The sequence below is a fragment of the Carassius carassius genome, chromosome 40 (assembly GCF_963082965.1).
Source record: "Carassius carassius chromosome 40, fCarCar2.1, whole genome shotgun sequence".
Lineage (NCBI taxonomy): Eukaryota > Metazoa > Chordata > Actinopteri > Cypriniformes > Cyprinidae > Carassius > Carassius carassius.
The window spans coordinates 18558735-18579803 of NC_081794.1; the positions used below are offsets into that span (position 1 = coordinate 18558735).

The 21069-nt window shown below is 38.2% G+C and overlaps 1 protein-coding gene and 1 pseudogene across 1 annotated transcript; one reads left to right on the forward strand and one right to left on the reverse strand.

Annotated features, from left to right (window-relative positions):
- Positions 1-3184: 3184 nt before the first annotated feature.
- Positions 3185-11949, reverse strand: dhx8 (DEAH (Asp-Glu-Ala-His) box polypeptide 8). The gene is made up of 23 exons (XM_059532381.1): positions 11776-11949; positions 11317-11402; positions 11128-11200; positions 10901-10992; positions 10705-10811; positions 10182-10517; positions 9931-10075; positions 9086-9289; positions 8911-8998; positions 8679-8776; positions 8401-8548; positions 7572-7753; positions 7292-7486; positions 7008-7193; positions 6479-6689; positions 6209-6390; positions 5969-6109; positions 5727-5882; positions 5492-5629; positions 5259-5387; positions 4929-5125; positions 4413-4592; positions 3185-4322 (listed from the first exon to the last, which is right to left on the reverse strand). Exons 1-23 carry the CDS (start codon positions 11882-11884, stop codon positions 4103-4105), a joined length of 3603 nt encoding a protein of 1200 aa, XP_059388364.1. The 5' UTR covers positions 11885-11949; the 3' UTR covers positions 3185-4102.
- Positions 11950-14195: 2246 nt separating this feature from the next.
- LOC132121878 (spermatogenesis-associated protein 20-like) overlaps positions 14196-21069 on the forward strand; it is a 44784-nt pseudogene continuing 37910 nt past the window's right edge.

The following is a 21069-nucleotide window of genomic DNA, read 5'->3' on the forward strand; positions in this document are numbered from 1 at the left end:
CATATCCAACTTCTCCCACTTTACATATCCCTAAACCTACCAGTCTTCTCCCTCTGGATGTGGATGTAACCTCAACCCTGGATCTTGTGTACTGCAGTAAGGTCTTCGGTGCTGACAACTGATGCAGTTTACTAGAGAAACCTATTAATTAATGAATAGCACAGTTCTAAATATATAAACATTCTTTTTGCACAAAATGACCTAAACTCAAAGACAATTGTGTAATGTAAAGCAACCTCCGGTATAAATCTTAAGTTCATAACATTTCTTTACCACACATTCAAGTGGCGGTGTAATAACCTTTAATGAAGCGTGTTAAAAGTCAAGTCACCTTTATTTATATAGCGCTTTAAACAAAATACATTGCGTCAAAGCAACTGAACAACATTCATTAGGAAAACAGTGTGTCAATAATGCAAAATGATAGTTAAAGGCAGTTCATCATTGAATTCAGTGATGTCATCTCTGTTCAGTTAAATAGTGTCTGTGCATTTATTTGCAATCAAGTCAACTATATCGCTGTAGATGAAGTGACCCTAACTAAGCAAGCCAGAGGCGAAAGCGTCAAGGAACCGAAACTCCATCGGTGACAGAATGGAGAAAAAAACCTTGGGAGAAACCAGGCTCAGTTTGGGGGCCAGTTCTCCTCTGACCAGATGAAACCAGTAGTTCAATTCCAGGCTGCAGCAAAGTCAGATTGTGCAGAAGAATCATCTGTTTCCTGTGGTCTTGTCCTGGTGGTCCTCTGAGACAAGGTCTTTACAGGGGATCTGGGGCTCTAGTTGTCCTGGTCTCGGCTGTCTTTCAGGGCAGTAGAGGTCCTTTCTAGGTGCTGATCCACCATCTGGTCTGGATACATACTGGATCCGGGTGACTGCAGTGACCCTCTGATCTGGATACAGACTGGATCTGGTGGCTACGGTGACCACGGAATAAGAGAGAAACAGACTAATATTAGCGTAGATGCCATTCTTCTAATGATGTAGCAAGTATAGGGTGTTATGGGAAGTGTTTCGGGTCCGGTTTACCTAATTAATGCAGCCTAAAAATCCTTTAACGGATTTGGATATTAAAAGCATATTAGTATGTTATGTGTAAGCCAGGTTAAAGAAATGGGTCTTTAATCTAGATTTAAACTGCAAGAGTGTGTCTGCCTCCCGAACAATGTTAGGGTTATTCCAGAGTTTGGGCGCCAAATAGGAAAAGGATCTGCCGCCCGCAGTTGATTTTGATATTCTAGGTATTATCAAATTGCCTGAGTTTTGAGAGCGTAGCAGATGTAGAGGATTATAATGTAAAAGGAGCTCATTCAAATACTGAGGTGCAAAACCATTCAGGGCTTTATAAGTAATAAGCAATATTTTAAAATCTATACGATGTTTGATAGGGAGCCAGTGCAGTGTTGACAGGACCGGGCTAATATGGTCATACTTCCTGGTTTTAGTAAGAACTCTTGCTGCTGCATTTTGGACTAGCTGGAATTTGTTTACTAAGCGTGCAGAACAATCACCCAATAAAGCATTACAATAATCTAACCTTGAGGTCATAAATGCATGGATTAACATTTCTGCATTTGACATTGAGAGCATAGGCCGTAATTTAGATATATTTTTGAGATGGAAAATGCAGTTTTACAAATGCTAGAAACGTGGCTCTCTAAGTAAAGATTGCGATCAAATTGCACACCTAGGTTCCTAACTGATGACGAAGAATTGACAGAGCAACCATCAAGTCTTAGACAGTGTTCTAGGTTATTACAAGCAGAGTTTTTAGGTCCTATAATTAACACCTCTGTTTTTTCAGAATTTAGCAGTAAGAAATTACTTGTCATCCAGTTTTTTATATCGACTATGCATTCCATTAGTTTTTCAAAAAGAGCTGTATACAATGTTAAACGGTCTAGAACTTAAGAGGCCTTTTACACAGAACGCGTTGTTTTTTTTGTAACAATGTACTGCTTTTCTATTTTTCTAAAAATGCGCTCGTGTCTTTTAGAGCAGTGTTCTAAAAACATTTACACTACACTTGAGGTTTTGCGGGGTTTTTAACCGTTCCACTGCCCGAGTCCCGCGTTTATCAATGCAAAAACGCGTTCTGTGAGAAAGGTCCCCAACTTTCAAAATTATTTTTTTCTGGCAAAAAGAAGCATAGCAAGCTCTCAGCTCCCTTCAGCGACAAAATCCGTATTAAAATTCTCAAACTGATGTTCACCCTCTTCTAATTTTTGAAGGGCTTTTTTCCCCTTTGGCTGTGTAATCCATTAGTGACTGCGTTTACATGCAGCCAATAACCCGTTCAAAACCGGGATATTAGCAATAACCCGGTCGCGCACGGCCATGTAAACACCGGCAAAAACCTGGATATGCTCATATTCCGGTTTTTAAAAACCGGGATATTATACCTGGGGTACCCCTTTTCTAACCCGAATATTTGGTCTTGTAAATGCGTTTCGGCATATCCCCATCAAAATGTGTGTTCTGCGCATGTTCTATTCGCAAGGAAACTTGGTCTTTTGAGTAGAGACGGCGCATAAAAAAACCCGCGTGCAGTATAGAGGCACAGTAGTGTCAAGTGCTGCTGGTGGATCAGTACCAGCGCCAAAGCGCAAACAAAGAATATCGCTATCTGCCCCAAACTATTCATTATCCGCCTGCTGCTGCTGCTGTTGTTGTTGTCTTTGGATACAGGAAGAATCGGAAATGACGCATATTGCGTCTTGTTGTCCGTACGTCCAGACGCTAACCGTGCGTCGCCGTTTACATCGGGATTGGTAACTCTCTCTGCTCACGCATGTAAACGGGTTATCCCGAATGTTTCAGAAACCCAAATAGTGACCTTAACCCGACCATAACCCGAATTTTAACAGCATGTAAACGTAGTCAGTGACAGGTGGGAAATAGTTAACAACGTCCTCACGAACTGCTCCAAGTCCATCTTTCGCGCTCTGGACTCCCGTATACCATGCCATAAATATTTACTCACACAGCATCTTTAAATAACAGAAGCTTGGAATAAATGTGTAAAAGAAAAGCATGGTTTGCCTAATTAAGTAGCCAGTTTTCATTTTCTTATTTTTTACTTAATACAGTCCTCATTTTAGAATGTATTTTTTTAAATGTAGATATATAGTGCAACTGCAATATACACTTTTCTGAGAAAAAATAAAAATAAAAACTCAAGAGGGACTTTTTCAACGACAAATTTTATTTTAAGTTGACATCACAATGACTCCAAGATATGACAGAACATAATCTGTAACAATATAAAAAAACTACATAACATTTCCTCCCCCATCACTTCCTCTAATGAAAGAGCTATAATACAAAATCTCCACTGTGGTCCAATGTACTGATCCTGTTCGCAGTTGGTAATTTAAACATTAAAACAGAAGAGAGGACCCAAATAAGGATGAGACCTGTGTGTGATAGTGAATGTGACTTGACATCCTGTTTAATTGTGATGACCAGACCACCACAGCAGAACCAACTGAATGAATGAAAACCCTTTCCCTTTTGGAACAGTAATCAACATCCACTGACCAGATGGATGTGCGGCCCACACGTTCTACAACACAAATGGGCCGTTCCGGTGAATCTGGACAAAAAGAGCTGCACTATGCAAATGCAAATAACTGATTTGCTTTGTTAAATGGGGTAGCTTTGTTAAAAAAAAAAAAAAGTCAAATAAACTGGATTTGGCATCCAACACAGGGTTTAATAACCCAGATAATTTTATTATCTCATTTTGATCCCTCAGGTTTTTGTATGTTTTTATACAAAGGTAGGGAAAATTTCAATTATAAATGCCTAACATCCAGATCCAAAATTAAAATAAATGAAATGCTTCAAAAAAAAAAAAAAAAAAAGGAGAGCAGAAATTAAGATTAGTTTTCATTTTTGAGGGAAAATCACTAAATTCAAACATGCTGTTCACAGTAGTGGAAATTATCTTATCTTAAAAAAATAGGGCACCTTGGGCTTTTTTTTTTTAAACACATTTTTAGCTTCTGTCCATGTTATCCTCCACTCTGCCCACACCGCAAACGTTTTGTTCAGCAGCAGTATGGGACATTCGCAGTCTATGAGAACCTTGTGTGAAGGTTCTAGCGTCGTCTGAAGGCTCTGGATATTCTCCAAGCATTTGGTTCCTCGTAGCGGTTGTAAAGGGGCTCCAACCGCTGCTGTTTCTTCTGTTTGCTGAGGCGTGTGGGATCAGAGACTTTGAAGAAAGCTGGAGAAAATTCTACAAGCCACCTCGGGTCAATAGTGGTCACCTCCCTCATGTACTCCTTGGTGGTGAGCACAAGCTCATGATACACAACCCTGAGGAGAAGAATGCAGTGAAACTAGCTTTAGTACAAGCAGCATGGATACTAGTTGTGTTGTTAACTGTTGTGATTTTTGCAAACATACCATTCTGGTTGGCGATTGAACAATGCGCTGGAGGGGTGGATGTAGACCACCTGCTGGTCTATGAGGGTTCTGTAACCTTCTTGAGGGTCCTTTTTGGCAGCGTTTCGGAAGAAACCACTGCAGATGGCCTTCTGTACACGTACTGTGGCTTTACCACATGATACCACATCCAACTTGTGTCTGAAGAGAGAAAAATGTGTAATTATGCAGTGCAACTATGACAAATAGAACAATAAACTTTTAAAAATCATTCTAATTCTAGGAGAATAAGGATGTTTACACCTCAACTATAACAATAACGACACAGGAATGACATCAATGGAATCACTTCCAGAAGAATTATTCCTATTAAAAAACATCTAGCTAATCAGAATCCACTCAGCTTGAGCAAAGCAGCGACGACATAATCGCAGCTCATACTTCGATATCTTTATAGTTATTGCTCTAGGTGTGAACGGGCCTTAAGGCTTAGGTTGTGTAAGGTGTATAAAGTTACTGTTATTCTCATCCCCTCACCTGTCCATGATGCCCAGCATCTGTTTGCGGATATCCTGCGCACGCCTGAGAGATCGTGCCTGGATGAAATTTTCGTAGCACCAGGGGTTGGAAAACTTGTTGTTCTTCCAGGAGTTGTAGACAGCCAACAAGGTCAGATGGTCCCCCTCGGGCTGGTGAAACTTGGCCTTCTTCTGATCTGCCAGAGCTTGTTTGTCCTGAGATTCAAAAGTGAAATCTTGATTACTATCTTTAGGATCAGTCTGCTGGGATACCTAAAACTCTATGCAGTGATGTAACTGTTCCTTGACCATTCATGGATCTGTGAACGTGTGTGGGCTAAAGGAGTACCTTTGGTCTGTAGAAGACATTCTGTACTGAAAGCATTGACACAATGGTCAGCATCTCTTCGCTGCAGCCAAGATGGACGGACATGATCAACATCTTACAAAGCATAGGCTCCAGAGGAAACTCGGCCATCTGATTAGAACCGTGACAAGAAACTTAATACTCCATTTTGAAAACTGAGCAGCTACAACCAAATCCGTTTAAAAGCGTAAGAAAAGAGACACATGCAAACTTACTCTACGACCGAGGCGTGTAAGCAAGCCTTCATCATCCAATGCTCCCAGAGTGTACAGCTGCTCCATGGCTGTGATGAGCGTCTCCATGGGTGGAGCATCCATGAAATCAAATGACAACAGGTCATTGATGCCCATTGCCTGATTGGAGGACAAGAGAAATTCTCAGCTTTTCTGCACATGCAAGAATTTTTATATTGTCCCAAGATGACTCAACATTAGAACAGTTGAATTGTACCTTTAGAGACAGTACAGTACTGGCCAAGTTAGTTCTCTGAATCTCAGGTACGTTGGTGGTGAGCATCTCATCTCTGTAGGCACGTTCTGTGTAGAGTCTGTAGCACTTCCCAGGGCCTGTTCTTCCTGCTCGGCCCGCTCGCTGCTTAGCCTGGGCCTACGGACCACAAGAATGAGGTTTAGAAGACAAAGTTAACTTATTGTATACTGAATGTAGTTTGGATGATTAGGAATTGATGTTACCTGGGAAATGGGGGTAACTACTAGCTGATCAATGCCAGTTTTGGAGTTATAAACCTTCTGCTTGACAAAACCTGGATCCACCACATAGTAGATCCCATCAATTGTCAAAGAAGTTTCTGCAATGTTAGTAGCAATAACCACCTAAAAAAAAATTTAGCAGAATAAGATCCAGTGATGCATATTTTCAAGAGGAGATGTTCTGATATGTCAGAAGTGATCATAGAAAGCAATGGATGGTACTTTTCGACTTCCAGGTGGTGCTGGGTCAAAGATCCTGGTCTGCATTTCACTGGGCAGGGCAGAGTAGACTGGGAGGATGATCAACTCTGGGACATCAGGACCAAGGGATTTCATTCGTTCGTACAGGATCTCACAGGCAGTGTCGATCTCCTCCTGACCCGTCAGGAACACCAAGATGTCACCTGCACATTAAACAACTTTTATAACAGGAAGTTCATTTTCACAGGCATTTACAAGTTTTTCTGTGAACAACTATGTGCAAAAAGTTACCTGGAGGCTCAGTGAGGTGAATCTGCATGACTGTGATCAGACTGGCATCCAGATAATCAGTCTCAGGTTCTTTAGTGTACAAAACCTCCACTGGATATGTACGACCAGGGATAGTAAAAATGGGTGCTTCATAAAAGTACTGTGAGAATTTCACAGCGTCCAGCGTAGCAGATGTCACGATGAGCTTCATGTCAGTTCGCTTCTGTACAGTCTAAATAATACAAAAAACAAGACACTGTTACATGCGCCCCAAAAGAGGTGGACAAATCTAAGCACCTAAGCTTGTCACTTTCAAACATTTTTTCCGTTTTTCAAGAGTACAAAGCAACAGTGTTTAAAACAGGTACAAATATAATAGATCTGGCATGTCTCTTTCTATTTTCTTCAAAATTTAAGTTGTTTATTATTTACTTTATAGTATATATATATAGTAATAGTAGGCTAGATTAAAATATTTCTTTACAAATAAATGAATACATAAATAAAATAAATCTTTATTGACTGTGTAAACAAAGCCTCTGAAACGTACCTTCTTGAGCAGGCCAAAGAGTACATCTGTGTGAATGGTTCTCTCGTGGGCCTCATCCAACATAATGATGGCATACTGGCCCAGATCAGGGTCAATCAGACACTCTCTTAACAACATACCATCCGTCATGTACTTAATGACAGTCTCTGGACTTGTGCAGTCCTCAAAACGGATGGTGTAGCCAACCTGCACAGACACAGAAAGAGATTCGTTTTAAACTGCTATGGTCAAATGTTAGATCATTGCTGCAAATGTAGTGGAAATTAATATAAGCAAGCATCTACCTCTTGACCTAAACAGCAACCGTATTCCTCTGACACTCTTTTAGCCACAGACATGGCTGCCACTCTTCTGGGTTGTGTGCACCCGATCTTCCCCCGTGTGGTGTATCCAGCCTCAGCCAGGTACTGAGTGATCTGAGTGGTCTTTCCTGAGCCTGTCTCACCAATCACAATTAGGATCTGGTTGTCATGGACAGCCTGTAAAGACAATGGTTGGATCTATGAACACAACTAAACTGAAAACTAGCTCAGAATGAAAATACGTTATCAGTTGAAGTCAAACCTGAACAAGCTGCTCTTTCAGCTTGTAGATGGGAAGACTCTCTCTTTGCTCTAGGATGGAAAGTTGAGTCTTTTTTCCATAGGAGGCCTTGTTGCCACCAAAGGCGTGTTTCTTCCATTCTGGGATGTCATTGGGCATCATACCTATGCCCCTCATATTAGCAGCTATCTGCCTGCCATCGGCTGTATGGATGGTGATCATGTGAAGACAGAAAAAAGCATTTATTAGAGATGCACAAACATGATAACAGACTTGAGCTCATACAAAGCCAGAGGGCACACAAGCATCAGAGATAGGCTTGTTATGTGCAGACCAGCCACCATCTGCCACTACAGCAGAGCTCAAGAAATCAGATCTCCCTATCAGAGAACTCCCTAAACCCCAGTATGGACAAATAGGAAGGAAGTTTATCTGGAATTATCAGTGTCTTTTATATTACATAACCGCTTGGTCTTTTTTTTTTTTAACTGGAGGACATGGACTGCAAAAGTTCCGTTTAATCAAACGATGCTACTTCACTATATACTTAATCAGACTGGTTTTCATTTTAGTCTTCAAATGTTACTTATATTCCAGGGAGGTTTAGAGTTCTAAAGCATTCTGCTTCAAAGTAATATGTGTGATTCCTGTTTGATACCTCAGAATTCTGACCATAATATCATTTTTGAATGTTTGACTTATTAAAAAAAAGTTTACAGCACATCTTACATCTGCATTAGAGTAGGAAATGTCACTTGAAGTGGTATTCTATTGCACTTTTCAAAGCAGAAATACATTTTGACATCATTCCTCATTCAGATGAAGCTAGGATGAAGTTTGAATGTCTTACTGTCAGGCAGTGGGTCCACCCAGTGTTTGTTTAGGCCCGTGGGGATTGAGTCCATTTCAGCCTCCCGTTGGGCCTGTTTCACCTCCCGTCGCTCTTTGGCCAGGGCACTCTGCATCATGGCTGCTTGGGAGAGAGATCCATCGGGGTTCTGCCAGAAAAACAGAATGTATGCTAGTATAAAAATCACAGAATATATCCAGATTCGTGAAATCAAAAGCTTTGCATTAAGTTGTTCAGGCAGCTGTACGTAGAGTGAGAGTAGAGGTGGTTTGACCTACCTTGACAATCTTAACAGGACTCATGTCCATGCTCTGTTTGGTGTGTCCCCTCAGGAATGGAGGTTCCTCTTCCACCAGCTCAATCTCCAAGTCCTCATCTGACAGACAAACCACAACAGACAAAATCTGAAAGGTGCTCCAACAAAAACGATTTTTTTTGAGATGGGAAGCTGGATTTAACTTATATGTATGGTAAAAATATTGATTTTAAAAAGGATAATCCAATTCATACCTTCCTCATCATCTACTTTAGGCAAAATTCCTGTCTCTTCATCAAAGTCTGGGAATTCTTCCTTAGACAGCACATTGGCAGCAATCATCTAAGAACAGACACATCAAGATGTTAAAATATGTAAATAAGTAATAAATGTTATCACAAGAAAAATATTAAAAAGATGGCCATGGACCTGTTTGATTTCCCATTTCTCCGGATCAGAGATCTTGGTGAGTCTTTTGCGTTCCAATGTGTCATCCTCTACCTCTGGAGCATGGCCCAGGTTCAGGTTTGTAGGTCTGTCAGGATTCCTCATGGCCGTCTCTTCCAGACCTTCTCCACCCATATTTCTCCTCCTGTTAGGGTTCAGATCTTCACCAGTATCCTGGTCAACGTCCTTGTAAAAGAAAGACAACCCAACAAAAATCAGCCCACATATAATGCACAGTGATCAGTCAATATATAATTCAACTGAGCACAAAATGTCTTTCACATGGGAGATATAAGCTAAATTTCTAGCCAAATAATTAATGTATAAAAGTGTTGTATAAGAATCTGAGTGAAAGTGCTTAACAATAATACTGATAACAAAAATAAAAGGCAAATAAATATAAAAGTTATGATAATAATAATAATATAGTAATTATTATTACATCCATTATTTTCATTAAAACAACAATATACATCTAAATTTGTGTATAATATAATAATAAATATTAGAATACTAATATCAATACAATATTAATAATAACTATTATTACTACTACTACTACTACTATGATCACAAAAACTAATATTATAATTTAACAAAAATAAAATTATATATATATATATATAATTGTTTTGTGGCAAAATATCAATATGCAGAAACTTAAAATGATTATTATTGGATTAATTTTTATGAATTTAACAAATCTGTAAATAATGTACCAATATAGATATGCAAATTTGAACTGTTCTCTTAACTGGTGACTTTTGGACCATTGGCAGTTATGTCTGTTCTCTCTCATGGCTTTCATTAAGACACAGTCAACTCACCTTCATACTGAGACTTGTTTTGGATCCAGTGAAGGACAAAACCTTGACTTTGACCCTTTGACCTTTAGTGACCACATCGGCCACATTTGCTACCCGACCTTCTCTCCTGAGCTCAGAAATATGGACCAAGCCTTCCCAGCGTTTCCTTCATGAAAGAAAGATGAAAAAAAAAAAAAGTTTATCATCATATCATACACACTCGCATCAATTTCAATAGCCTTAAAAGTAGGTTTACTGCATCCAAAACATACCGGAGACCTTCCAACTGCACAAAGCAGCCAAACTGCATAATACTGGTGACTTTGCCGTTGTAGATATCGCCCACAGATGGCTCCTCTGGAGGGGGGCGGTCCACATGTTTATCCTTCCAGCGGTCTGAGCCTTTGTCTCGGTCTCCCCGTGCAGGACTCCTGGACCTGCTGCGAGAGTGCCAGCGGCTCCTGCGCTTCCTTCGGTCTCTCTCATTAGAGCGAGATCTGGAACGGGAGCGAGAGCGATGGCGTCTCCGTCTGTCTCTGTCCCTGTCTCTGCTTCGACTGCGACTTCTGCTCCTCCGCTTCTTCTTACTGCTGCTGCTAGTTTCGGATCTAAGATTCAAAATTAAATTCAAGATTTTTATTTGTCACATACATGGTTACATGGAGAAGCATATGACCAGCAGTGAAATGTAAGATTCATGATACACACATTAAAATGCAACAACATGATGCAGCGGGGCAATCACTGCACCATCAGGTTTAATGGCATCTATTTTAGGTTACAGAAGCTCCTCACCTGTGTTTACTGCTGCTAGGTTCTGTACCACTAACACTGGGCATAAACATCTCCAACTCTTTCATGGCATCAGCAGCAACTTTCACATCTTCCTCATCCAGCATAGTCTAATTACAAGAGCAGATACAGTTTATGATTAAAGTTGATTAAATACACATAATAATTATTTATATAGACAATGTATATACAGAATTACCCTAGTTTTAGGATTGTCAGGTCTGCACAGAGCTGGAAACAGCTCTTTCAGCTTGTCCTTTTCATTATTTGGTTTAGCCACAGCATGAGAGGCTGTGCAATAAAGAACACATAAGAAAAGTACAGTATCAGGAAATATGAAAAAAAAAAAAAAGATTGCAGACGCTTGGCCTGAAGATATTAAAATCAAATATGACTGCTATTCTATAAGAGCAGCAATGCTCTTACCTTTACTGGTAGATGCTTTTGCAGGAGGACGCATGGTTTGAATGAGACGAAGCAAATTGCTGACGAGTGAATCCTAAAGGACAGAAATGACACGATAGGTTAGACATTCCTAAAACTCCAAATGTAAAATCAAAACACACAAAATTTAAGGAACAATTTTTTGACAGCGGAGATTTTAAAAATCCATACTGTGAAATCGGCTCCATTTTTAACCAGCACTGTTTTAAATCCATCAATGCTTGGGTTTTTCTCAGCAAGACTGATAACAAACTCAGCTGAAAAACACAAACCAACAGACTGTTACTACAGACTTTCATACACACACATTCAAACGATGCCTCTGTCTTTTACACATGTAAATAACATTACTAAACAAGAAACAGGCTAACAAGCTATTTACGAAACTGCTAACGTTACCAACAACGTGACACGCGGTCAAGTCAGATTTATAAACTGGTCCTTATCGTTGATTCCTAAATGGTTGTCAAGTTCGTTACAAACTTTAGACACCAAAGACAAATATTTTGTCTTTTACATCTGGAAATAACATTACTAACGTTAACCAAGAAACAGGCTAACAAGCTATTTACGAAACTGCTAACGTTACCAACAACGTGACACGCGGTCAAGTCAGATTTATAAACTTACCAAGGTCCTTATCGTTGATTCCTAAATGGTTGTCAAGTTCGGTACAAACTTTAGACACCAAAGACAAATATTCAAGCTTTTTGAGCTCGTCTTCCCCGATCTCTGCCATCTCTTTAGGAATGTTGTTGTTTCATTTACCGGAAGAAAGTGGCAGCGCTTCCTCTTGTCCTATAATTTCTAGTTCCGGGTTACATTACAAGCGACCTCTAACGGTCAAATGGGACAAATCAGAGCCCGTCTACAAATCCAGTTTCCAAAACCGGAGACTGCATGTTTGAAATACAAAATGAACTAATTAACAAAATTACTTTTTAAATTCGCGTACTACAAACGACGGTTTTCATAAAATTGCCCCTTTATTTATTTTCTCTTCTATAGCTTTAAGAAAACAGAATACACGGAGATCATACATTCAATTATAATATAATTAATTTAATTAGAATTACACTAAATGTATTTTAAAAATAAATAATTATTCCGTGATGTTTGGTTATAAATTCTTAATCGATTTTTCTTATGCAAAATGTTAATATTTTATATCAACGTTATATGCTGCGTTAACTTAAATACAACCCATAGAATATCGATGAATGGTAAGGAAAGAATTCTGGACTAGAAACGTCCCCTCCGGAGGTACATATTCTAAAGGTAGACCAACGTTTTGTTTTTATTGTTTATAACCTTAGACTGTGTTTATAACAGATCTAGTGCGACATCTAGTGGCACAAATATGAGTTTCTGGCCACTCCACTGACAGTGTACTGTACTGCGTGAATCTGCACCACGATCAGCTCGGTGCGGATCTATAATGCTGAGACTGAGTTCCGCATGGTCTACATCATCACCGCCAAACACCAAACACAGGCCAGGCTTTTCACCGGATCACTTTCTTCGAAAAGACAGTCCTCATACTTTATATAACAGCTGGTTTACTGTAACTGTTTACTAAGGTTCCCTATAAGCAGTGGCGTTCAGTTAAAGCATTTTCAATATCAATTCAATTCACCACATATATGTCCTATGTTTGTTTTAGGTCCTCTGGAGTGGGTTTCTTCAGCATGGCATCTGGTAGTGATGGACTGGACACATTAAAGAACCCAAAGCACACAGAGTAAAGAGAAGTCTTAAGTTCCTATTTATTACAACATGCACACGACCCTGTGGAATTGTAAGGGGCTCTGAGATCTTTAGGCTTACTGTAAACACAAAGGCAGTTTAGATTATTCATTTTTGGAGATATTGTTAACAAAAAGCATCATGTGAATTTTTTTTTTTTTACATTTGCAATTACCCCTGTATTGTAACATCCCTGTATTAGTGTATTTTCTCTTCAAAAAACAATACAATAAAATGAATAATATAAATAGAACTACACTAAATTGAATTACAAATAAATTATACTTTAAAAATATTTGTCGTAACTTTCTCACATACAAAAATTCAATATTTAATACTATATTTTTTGTTGACTTTAATACAAACCAAGATTATGTTTCCTTGAGGACATGAAGCTTTTGATAATACGAAGAGTGAAGACAAGCATATTTGTCTTTCAGGTATCTTGAATAAATACATGTTGGATGCATGTTTTATTAGTGTTGCTTAATGCACAAGCCTAAATTTTACAGTCTTTACTGTTTATTATCGCTTACAGTGGGAAATTATATATATAATATATAATAATACTGATGATGACAAAATATGTTAGCATTTAACAAATTGGACATCATTAAAATTATTTTATTCTATTAACTGTCTAGTTTTTTTGTTGTTGTTTTTGTTTTGTTTATTAGGTTTATAAATCTAACAGTAATCAAAGTAATTGTTAAAAAATGAAAAGTAAAAAAAAAAGGATAATATTTAATATGAATTGTTTGAAAAAGTATTGTTCAAAGTGTTAAAAAAGTAAAGTTATGCTTAATTAATAATTAATATCATTAATATTCAGCAAGGATGCAATGACTTGATCAAAAGTGACTTTTACATTGTTGCTGATAAACGATGTTCGTTTAAACGTTTTATTCATAAAAGTATCCTGGAAAATAAATTCAGGTTTTGTGCAGTAACTGTTTTGAACATTAATCATAGTAATAAGGACATGAGAATTTCTTGAGCACATGAGCAAATCAGCATATTAGAATGATTTCTGAAGGACAATTCAGCTTTTAAACTTCTAAAATATATTAAAATGGAATATATAGTTATTGTACAAAGTTATTGTAAGAAGTTTTAACAATATTACTGCTTTTCCTGTTTTTACTTTCCTAAATCCCTGTATACTAAGGCCCCCTAGTGAGTAATAATTGTTGAGCACAAGCATAACTTTCCTTTTGAATATGTATAATATTATTTCACTGTATAGATGGGTCTTTATACAATGTCTTTATACGTTAAAATAAATAGCTTCCTTTATATTGACAATGGCATCCAAAGTTTGAAAACCATATACTGTGGTGCTCTGATGTCTGATGAGTATCTTCATACAGTGTGTTTTAGTGGCAGAGAAACAGAGAAACCCTGGAGTCTAGTGGATAGAGAGTACTGGAACCCCTCAGTACTCAGTAATCTCTGCCAGCCCGGGAGAAACTCTTCCATCCGGCCCAAATGTTGCCAACAGATGTTACCAGCAGCTGGCTCACTCATATGAGGAAGAATATGGAGGTTTTCGAGAGGCTCCGAAGTTCCCTTCACCAGGTAAACAAAACACTGGGTTGAACTGAAAAGATTTATCACTAAAACTTGTACAGCATTTATAGTCTGTCAATCATTTGTTATTAGAACAGACTCACAAAGAGAGTAAACAATATCCTATTGACCACCTGTCTTGTGAGTTAATTACCTGTCAAATATGCATCTGCAATAATAATTAGAAGAGCCTTGTGTTTTTCTTTTCTCCAATAAACCTGATGTTCCTGATGTCATCTTGGGCAGTAAATCGTGCCAGCTCTGAGGGAGCAGAAGCACTGCAAATGGCCCTTCACACTCTCTGAATGATGGCATTGGGGGGCATTCATGACCATGTGGCACAGGTGACATGCAAAAACGGTGTATTCAGAACCTGTGTTGACTATATCAGATGTTAAATATCAATTGTTCCCTTTTAATTACATAACCAAACACAATAATCTTCTTTCTTTCATGGCATTCACAGATACTCCACAGACTCCTCCATGTCCCTCACTTTGAAAAGATGTTATATGACCCAGGCCACCTTGCTGTGGCCTATATCACTGCTTACCAGGCGGGAATATGTATGTGTGTTTTAATAAAGGATATATTTTCTGTGATTCTTATCTCTCTAGATAACTGCTTATGTTCAAAAAGTAATAATGAAACACTGTTCTGTATTTCTGGAGTGTGAAGACAGAATACGGACTGTATTGTTGTTATGTTCTGTGTTTATCTATCAAATGCTCAAGTTAAAGAAATAGTTTACCCAAAAAATGAAAATTTCCTCACCCTCGGGCATCCAAGATGTAGATGAGTTTGTTTCTTTTCTTGTCAATTGACCCTCTGCAGTGAATGGGTGCTGTCAGAATGAGAGTGCAAACAGCTGGTAAAAACATCACAATAATCCACGTCTCCACTCCATTAATTAACTGTATTTGCTGTTTGTAGCAAACACATTTATCAAGTTGTTTTTAACATCAAACCATTGCTTCTGGCTAAAGTACTATTCATCTATTCTTAATATTGCTTTCTCCAGTGAAAAGTCCTCTTATCTGAATCAGGAGAGAAATGTGCACTGATCAAACTTTACAAGTGAAGACAGTCCAAAACAGTTCTAGACAAATATGTGGATGGATTTTGATGTGCGAGGAGAACAGTGAATGAACTTTCTTTCCATTGTGATGCTTTTATCAGGTGTTTGAACACTCATTTATACGGCACCCATTCACTTCAGAGGATCCATTGGTGAGCTAGTGATGTTATGTGTTTTTTTTTTCCAAATCTGTTTTTATAAAGAAACAAACTCATCTTCGTCTTGGATGGCCTGAGAGTAAATTTTCAGCATGTTTTCAGTTTTGTGTGAACTGCTCTTTTAAGATGATTTTAAGATTTGTATATATGTATATATAATTATATATATGGCATTGGCTTTGCTGGGTGTGGTGTTATTATGGCTGTTGATTTCTGGTGTCTGGGGAATGCCTATTTGCAGATGTGGCTCATGACGTGTTGCTTTACGTCTCCAGAGACCTAAGTGACAAGGTGAGTCTTCCTCTCCCTCATTAGATCCCATATTTGGCATCAGTCATGCTGAATCAGCACCAAAACACAAAAGCACTGAAAAATCGCCCAGGTCAAAGCCCTTTTTAAGGTCAACCCACCTCCTCTGTCTGTCTGTCTGTCTGTCTGTCTGTCTGTCTGTCATATTTTGTTTGTTCCCCACAAAAACCAAACAAAATATAGCATTCACATTCTCTCTGTACTATATATCATCCCCTTGTTATGATTTACATAACAACCAGAGGTTCAGGTGTGCTGAAGATATGTAAAGTAACATGTTTTCACAAGATAACTTGTGGCCAAGAAGAAATGATCCCCTCAAGAAACCGCAATGTACCTTTGAAAACAGCCTACAAGTGGCAAAAAAGAAATAAAACACATTTGATTATGAGCATTGTGCTGCCCTCTGCAGTCTGGCGGCTTCTGTAGCGCTGAGGATGCAGATTCCTTTTCCTATGGTGGAATCCACTGAGAAGAGAGAGGGAGCGTTTTGTGTGTGGACAGCAGGAGAGATCAGAGAGCTGCTTCCTGACATCATGGAAGGCGCTGCAGGAGGCACAACACAGGAGGATATCTACATCATTATGGTGTGAGTTTATTAATCAAATAATTAATTTGGATTAATTGTTTAATCATGCATATAAAATTATCTTTATTTGTAGCTCTTTCTTCCATTTTTTAACAAAATGTTATGTTTTCCCCTTGCTGTAATACAAAAATATATATACAAAAATAAACTAATGTCTCAGATAATTATAAAAAATTAGCAAATTTAGAGTTTAACTACTAAAATAATATTTGTAATATTATTACAGAAGAAAAGCGTTGCAAATATATTTACCTGAACATTGACAAATGAACAACCAGTCATTAATAATAATGTTTCACAAACCATAATACAAATTCTGTCCAATCTGCAGTTTTGTCTAGTAGTAGGTTGGTACAAAAAAGTATGTTCTAGTAAAATGAATGAAATTCAGTGGTTAGCATTTAATGTACACCACAACTAATTTGTGAACAAAACAGGTTTTTATAATGCAAATTAATTTGTAATGGCAGGGATCTTTCTGTATCATGTGCATTTACTGATTTGTTACTTGGTTTTTGTAGGACCCCCATGGAGAGCTGCAGGGGGTCAGAATGTGCTGATTGTGCGTTATTCACTAGAGCCCACCGTTGCTCACTTTGACATCAGTGTGGACAGACTGTCCGAGCTGCTGCACGAAGCCAGGGCCAAGCTGGCCGAGGTGTGAAAAGCACGCCCACCTCCTCACCTGGACACCAAAATGCTAGCTTCCTGGAATGGTAAGTTTCCTGCATCCTGATTGGAAAAAAGTAAATGTGTCAGCCAGTAATATACTACTGGAAATCCCAGAGCACTGAACCAGGAAAAGACTCTAATTAGAGTTAATTGCTTTTCATAGAACATTTTGAAATGGAAACAATCATCAATTAATCAATGAGAGGCTGAGGCATGAAGAAAATTCACAATACTTGCGTCCCCTTTAGCTATATGTACCCCCTTCCTATCCTTACGATTTTATTGATTTCGTTTGGCGAACAAGGTCCAGTGTTTGACAAGCTCCATAAATGTTTGTTTTGTTCTGACTGGGTTTGCTTTAATAGCATTACTATAATTTTAGTGTTCTTTCATGGGGTGCTTAGATGTGGTGCCAAGCCTTTAAAAGCCCACAGAGGGGACCTTTGGGTTGTGGTCTTTGCCCTCGTTGTCTTTAATGAATGGATATCAAAACCTTCGCAGGGTGCCAAGGCCCCTTTGGAGCTCTGGCTGACAAAAGCGCTTGAAGAATAGTGACTAATGAGCTGATATCTTAATTAAAGAAAGCCTGAGACATTGTTTAATGAAACTGTTCCTTCCAGAGCTACGCTCCATTACATTCTTAATTCATACCGACTGGATATTGCTACCTGCAGAGTAACCCTTGGCATTAATCAAACCTGATAGGCCCACTTTCATAGCCGTGAGACATGTCAGGGCTGACAGGACTATTGTTAGTGTTCCCCCAGCCCTCCGAACACATTCTACTTGAGATCTTATAGTCTTAATGTCTCATTTCAAAGCTCTGCTGTCTTGGTTGGCACCTATTGCACCTTTATCAAAATGTTTTTAGCTCTTGTTGGCAGGGAGTTTCATTATCTGAGAGACAGAACTCTTCCCGAAAATTTTACATAAGCAGATTGTTTGCCCAAGTACTTTTGCTGGAGAAACCACAGACAGAACATGGCTTCAACATTCCAAGAACCTTGTTTTCTAAATTCAACATGTTTAGGTTTTCCAAAGCTTGTAATCAGTGTCCACTCCCATTTCTTCGGTTGGTCAGGGCTGATGTTGTCCAGGTTTGCACGTGTCGGAGCCATGCTGAGACAAGGCTCTGCTGGAAAGAGCTGAGCGGGCAGCTTGTTTTCTCCGAGAACACCTGTGGGATGAAGAGGGCCAGAGGATTCTCCATTCCTGTTATCGTGGAAATAATATGGAGGTGGAGCACATGGAAGGAACATTTTCTGTGTTTTCTAAATATGTATTCAGCCTGCAAAAGCAGAAAGGCTGATATAAGAACAGTTACAGATTAAAAACAGCTAGTTTGTTAGCTTCAGTCTAATTTCCCATCATTATGATGGGAAAAGACTATTTAAAATGGCAATTTTAAGTGTTAAACTAATTTGGCCAAATATAGAAAGGGTGATTGGGGATGTTTTTACACATTCATTGATGTTGTTAATGAAACCAAAAACCATTCAAATCTTAAATTTATATGAAAATGCTGTTTTGGCTTCTTACTGATCTAAATTAGGTTTAAGTTGAAGTACTAAATATGCACAAATAAAACTGAAATAAAAATAAATTACACTTAAATAGAAATACAAATATGTGACCCTGGACCACAAAACCAGGCTTAAGTTGCTGGAGTATTTTTTAGCAATAGCCAAAAAAAAAAAAAAAAGCATTGTATGGGTCAAAATTATAGATTTTTCTTTTATGCAAAAAATCATTAGAATATTAAGTAAAGATCATGCTCCATGAAGATATTTGGTAAATGTCCTACCATAAATATATCAAAACTTAATTTTTGATTAGTAATATGCATTGCTAAGAACTTCATTTGTACAACTTTAAAGGCGATTTTCTCAGTATTTAGATTTTCTTTTGCACTCTCAGATTCTAGATTTTCGAATAGTTGTATCTCTGCCAAATATTGTCAGATCCTAATAAACCATACATCATTGGAAAGCTTATTTATTAGCTTTCAGATAGTGTATCAATCTTAATTTTGAAAAAACTGACACTTAAGACTGGTTTTGTGGTCCAGGATCACAAATAATAATGACAAGTCCATAACTAACTAACATTCAAATGAAAACTGAAAAACGAATTCACATCTTAATAAATTCTATAATAGTTTATAAATGCTACTAAAATAACACTGATTATGATGAGGGTGTGTATGCCTTTACAGTAGGCCAAGAAAACTAGCACACATTCTGTCTTGCATCCAGGTCTTAATTACCTTGGCACAAATCCTGCCAATGTAGAAATTCCTCAGAATCAGCACAATACAAAGATTTTCACGTATGAATTCGCCCACGGACACACACACAAATTCACTGGCCTTATTCTTGGGGTAACCTCTCATTTGTACCTCTCATTGTGTCAGCACATCAGTCATCCCACAATGCTGAGTGTGCTTCTCAGGTCACACTGATCATTTTCATGAGTTAACCCACACACCATTTACAACTGATTTCAGCTGGCTGTTTTCAGACGTTTTTCATTGAGTGTTCCGCAATGGGATAATGAAGAAATAGCTTCGTCATGTTGTCACATCACATAATGTTTAATCAGGAGCACTCCCTCTGTAATCATCTGATTGGCCTTTATAATTTAAATTTAGCGTAGGATGAGAGGTTTCTTCTCTTGTGGTTCTGCTCCGGTCTGTTTGCATAAGGGAGCTGTAAAAATCTGCATCAGTTTGTTTTTAATTTGGAGGATTTCCCTCACAGGGAATAATTTAGCAAGCATCCCAGCAAGAAGATGAATTACTAGGGAATTGGTTGTGTTTCTGGCCACCTGATTTCATCCATTCAAGAGGAACTACTATCTTGCTTTGTACCTCATTTTTAATTTTCCACATCCATCCACAGGGATAGTTCTAAGAAAATGAACATTTCATTATTTGCTCACCCTCAAGCCGTTTCAGATTTTGTCAGTGATTCTAAAAAACTGTACTTCTGTGCATTTCAAGTGAATCAGGGTTGAAGTGTTTAAGCACCCGTATAATAGATTAAAATAGAAATAGTCTAAAATTTACAGTATTCACATATAATGTTTTATCGACTGTTTATGTGAACCAACTGAATCGATTCAATACAAAAGGTTTCATTCACAAATCAGACATCAGCGGCTTCTATAATGCTGACAATAATCCTAGGTGAGTTTAATGGCTTAATATTGCCATTGTTTCTCACTCAAAGCTATTGCATGATTGGAATATAGTGTGTGAGTCATATGGACCACTTTTATTATACTTTTATGTTGCTTTTTAGAGCTTGAAAGCTTTAGACCCTGTTCATTGTAATTGCTTGGAAAAGTACATGGAAAAAAACAGCCTTTGCTTTTGTCTTCTGCGGAAGAAAGAAAGTCATGTGGGTTTGGAACGACATGAAGGTGAGTAAATGATGACAGAATGTTCATTTTGGGGTGAACTAATCCTTTAAAGAGAAACATTGAAAACATTTAGAGAGAAATCTGGCATGAATGTTTGATAAGAATGAGACAGGTTACCTGACTGTTGTAGCTCTCAAACGGAATTAAGGGCCTTTTATTGTAATAGAAGAAATATGCTATAGTATCTGGGCCAGGTAAAAATGCAGTGCCAGGTGAATTATTCATGAACCATCCAGTGGCTGTGCTGTTATTCCAAGGAATGTGGCAAATGGTCCAAATCTTGTTCAGCTGTATAAAAATCATACTACATTGTGAGTAGATCTATCAGTTTGGAACAAGAAGCTTTCTGGCTCCTGAGATAGATAGAGGTTGGGCTCTTT

What these genes read in the sequence shown, in the direction of transcription:
- dhx8 (XM_059532381.1), bottom strand. Translation starts at nt 11,884, where the DNA reads ATGGCAGAGATCGGGGAAGACGAGCTCAAAAAGCTTGAATATTTGTCT. An exon ending in AAAATGGAGCCGATTTCACA is followed by an intron (nt 11,201 to 11,316) that starts GTATGGATTTTT and finishes TCTGTCCTTTAG; the next exon opens with GATTCACTCGTCAGCAATTT. An exon ending in TCACCTCACTGAGCCTCCAG is followed by an intron (nt 6,391 to 6,478) that starts GTAACTTTTTGC and finishes TTTAATGTGCAG; the next exon opens with GTGACATCTTGGTGTTCCTG.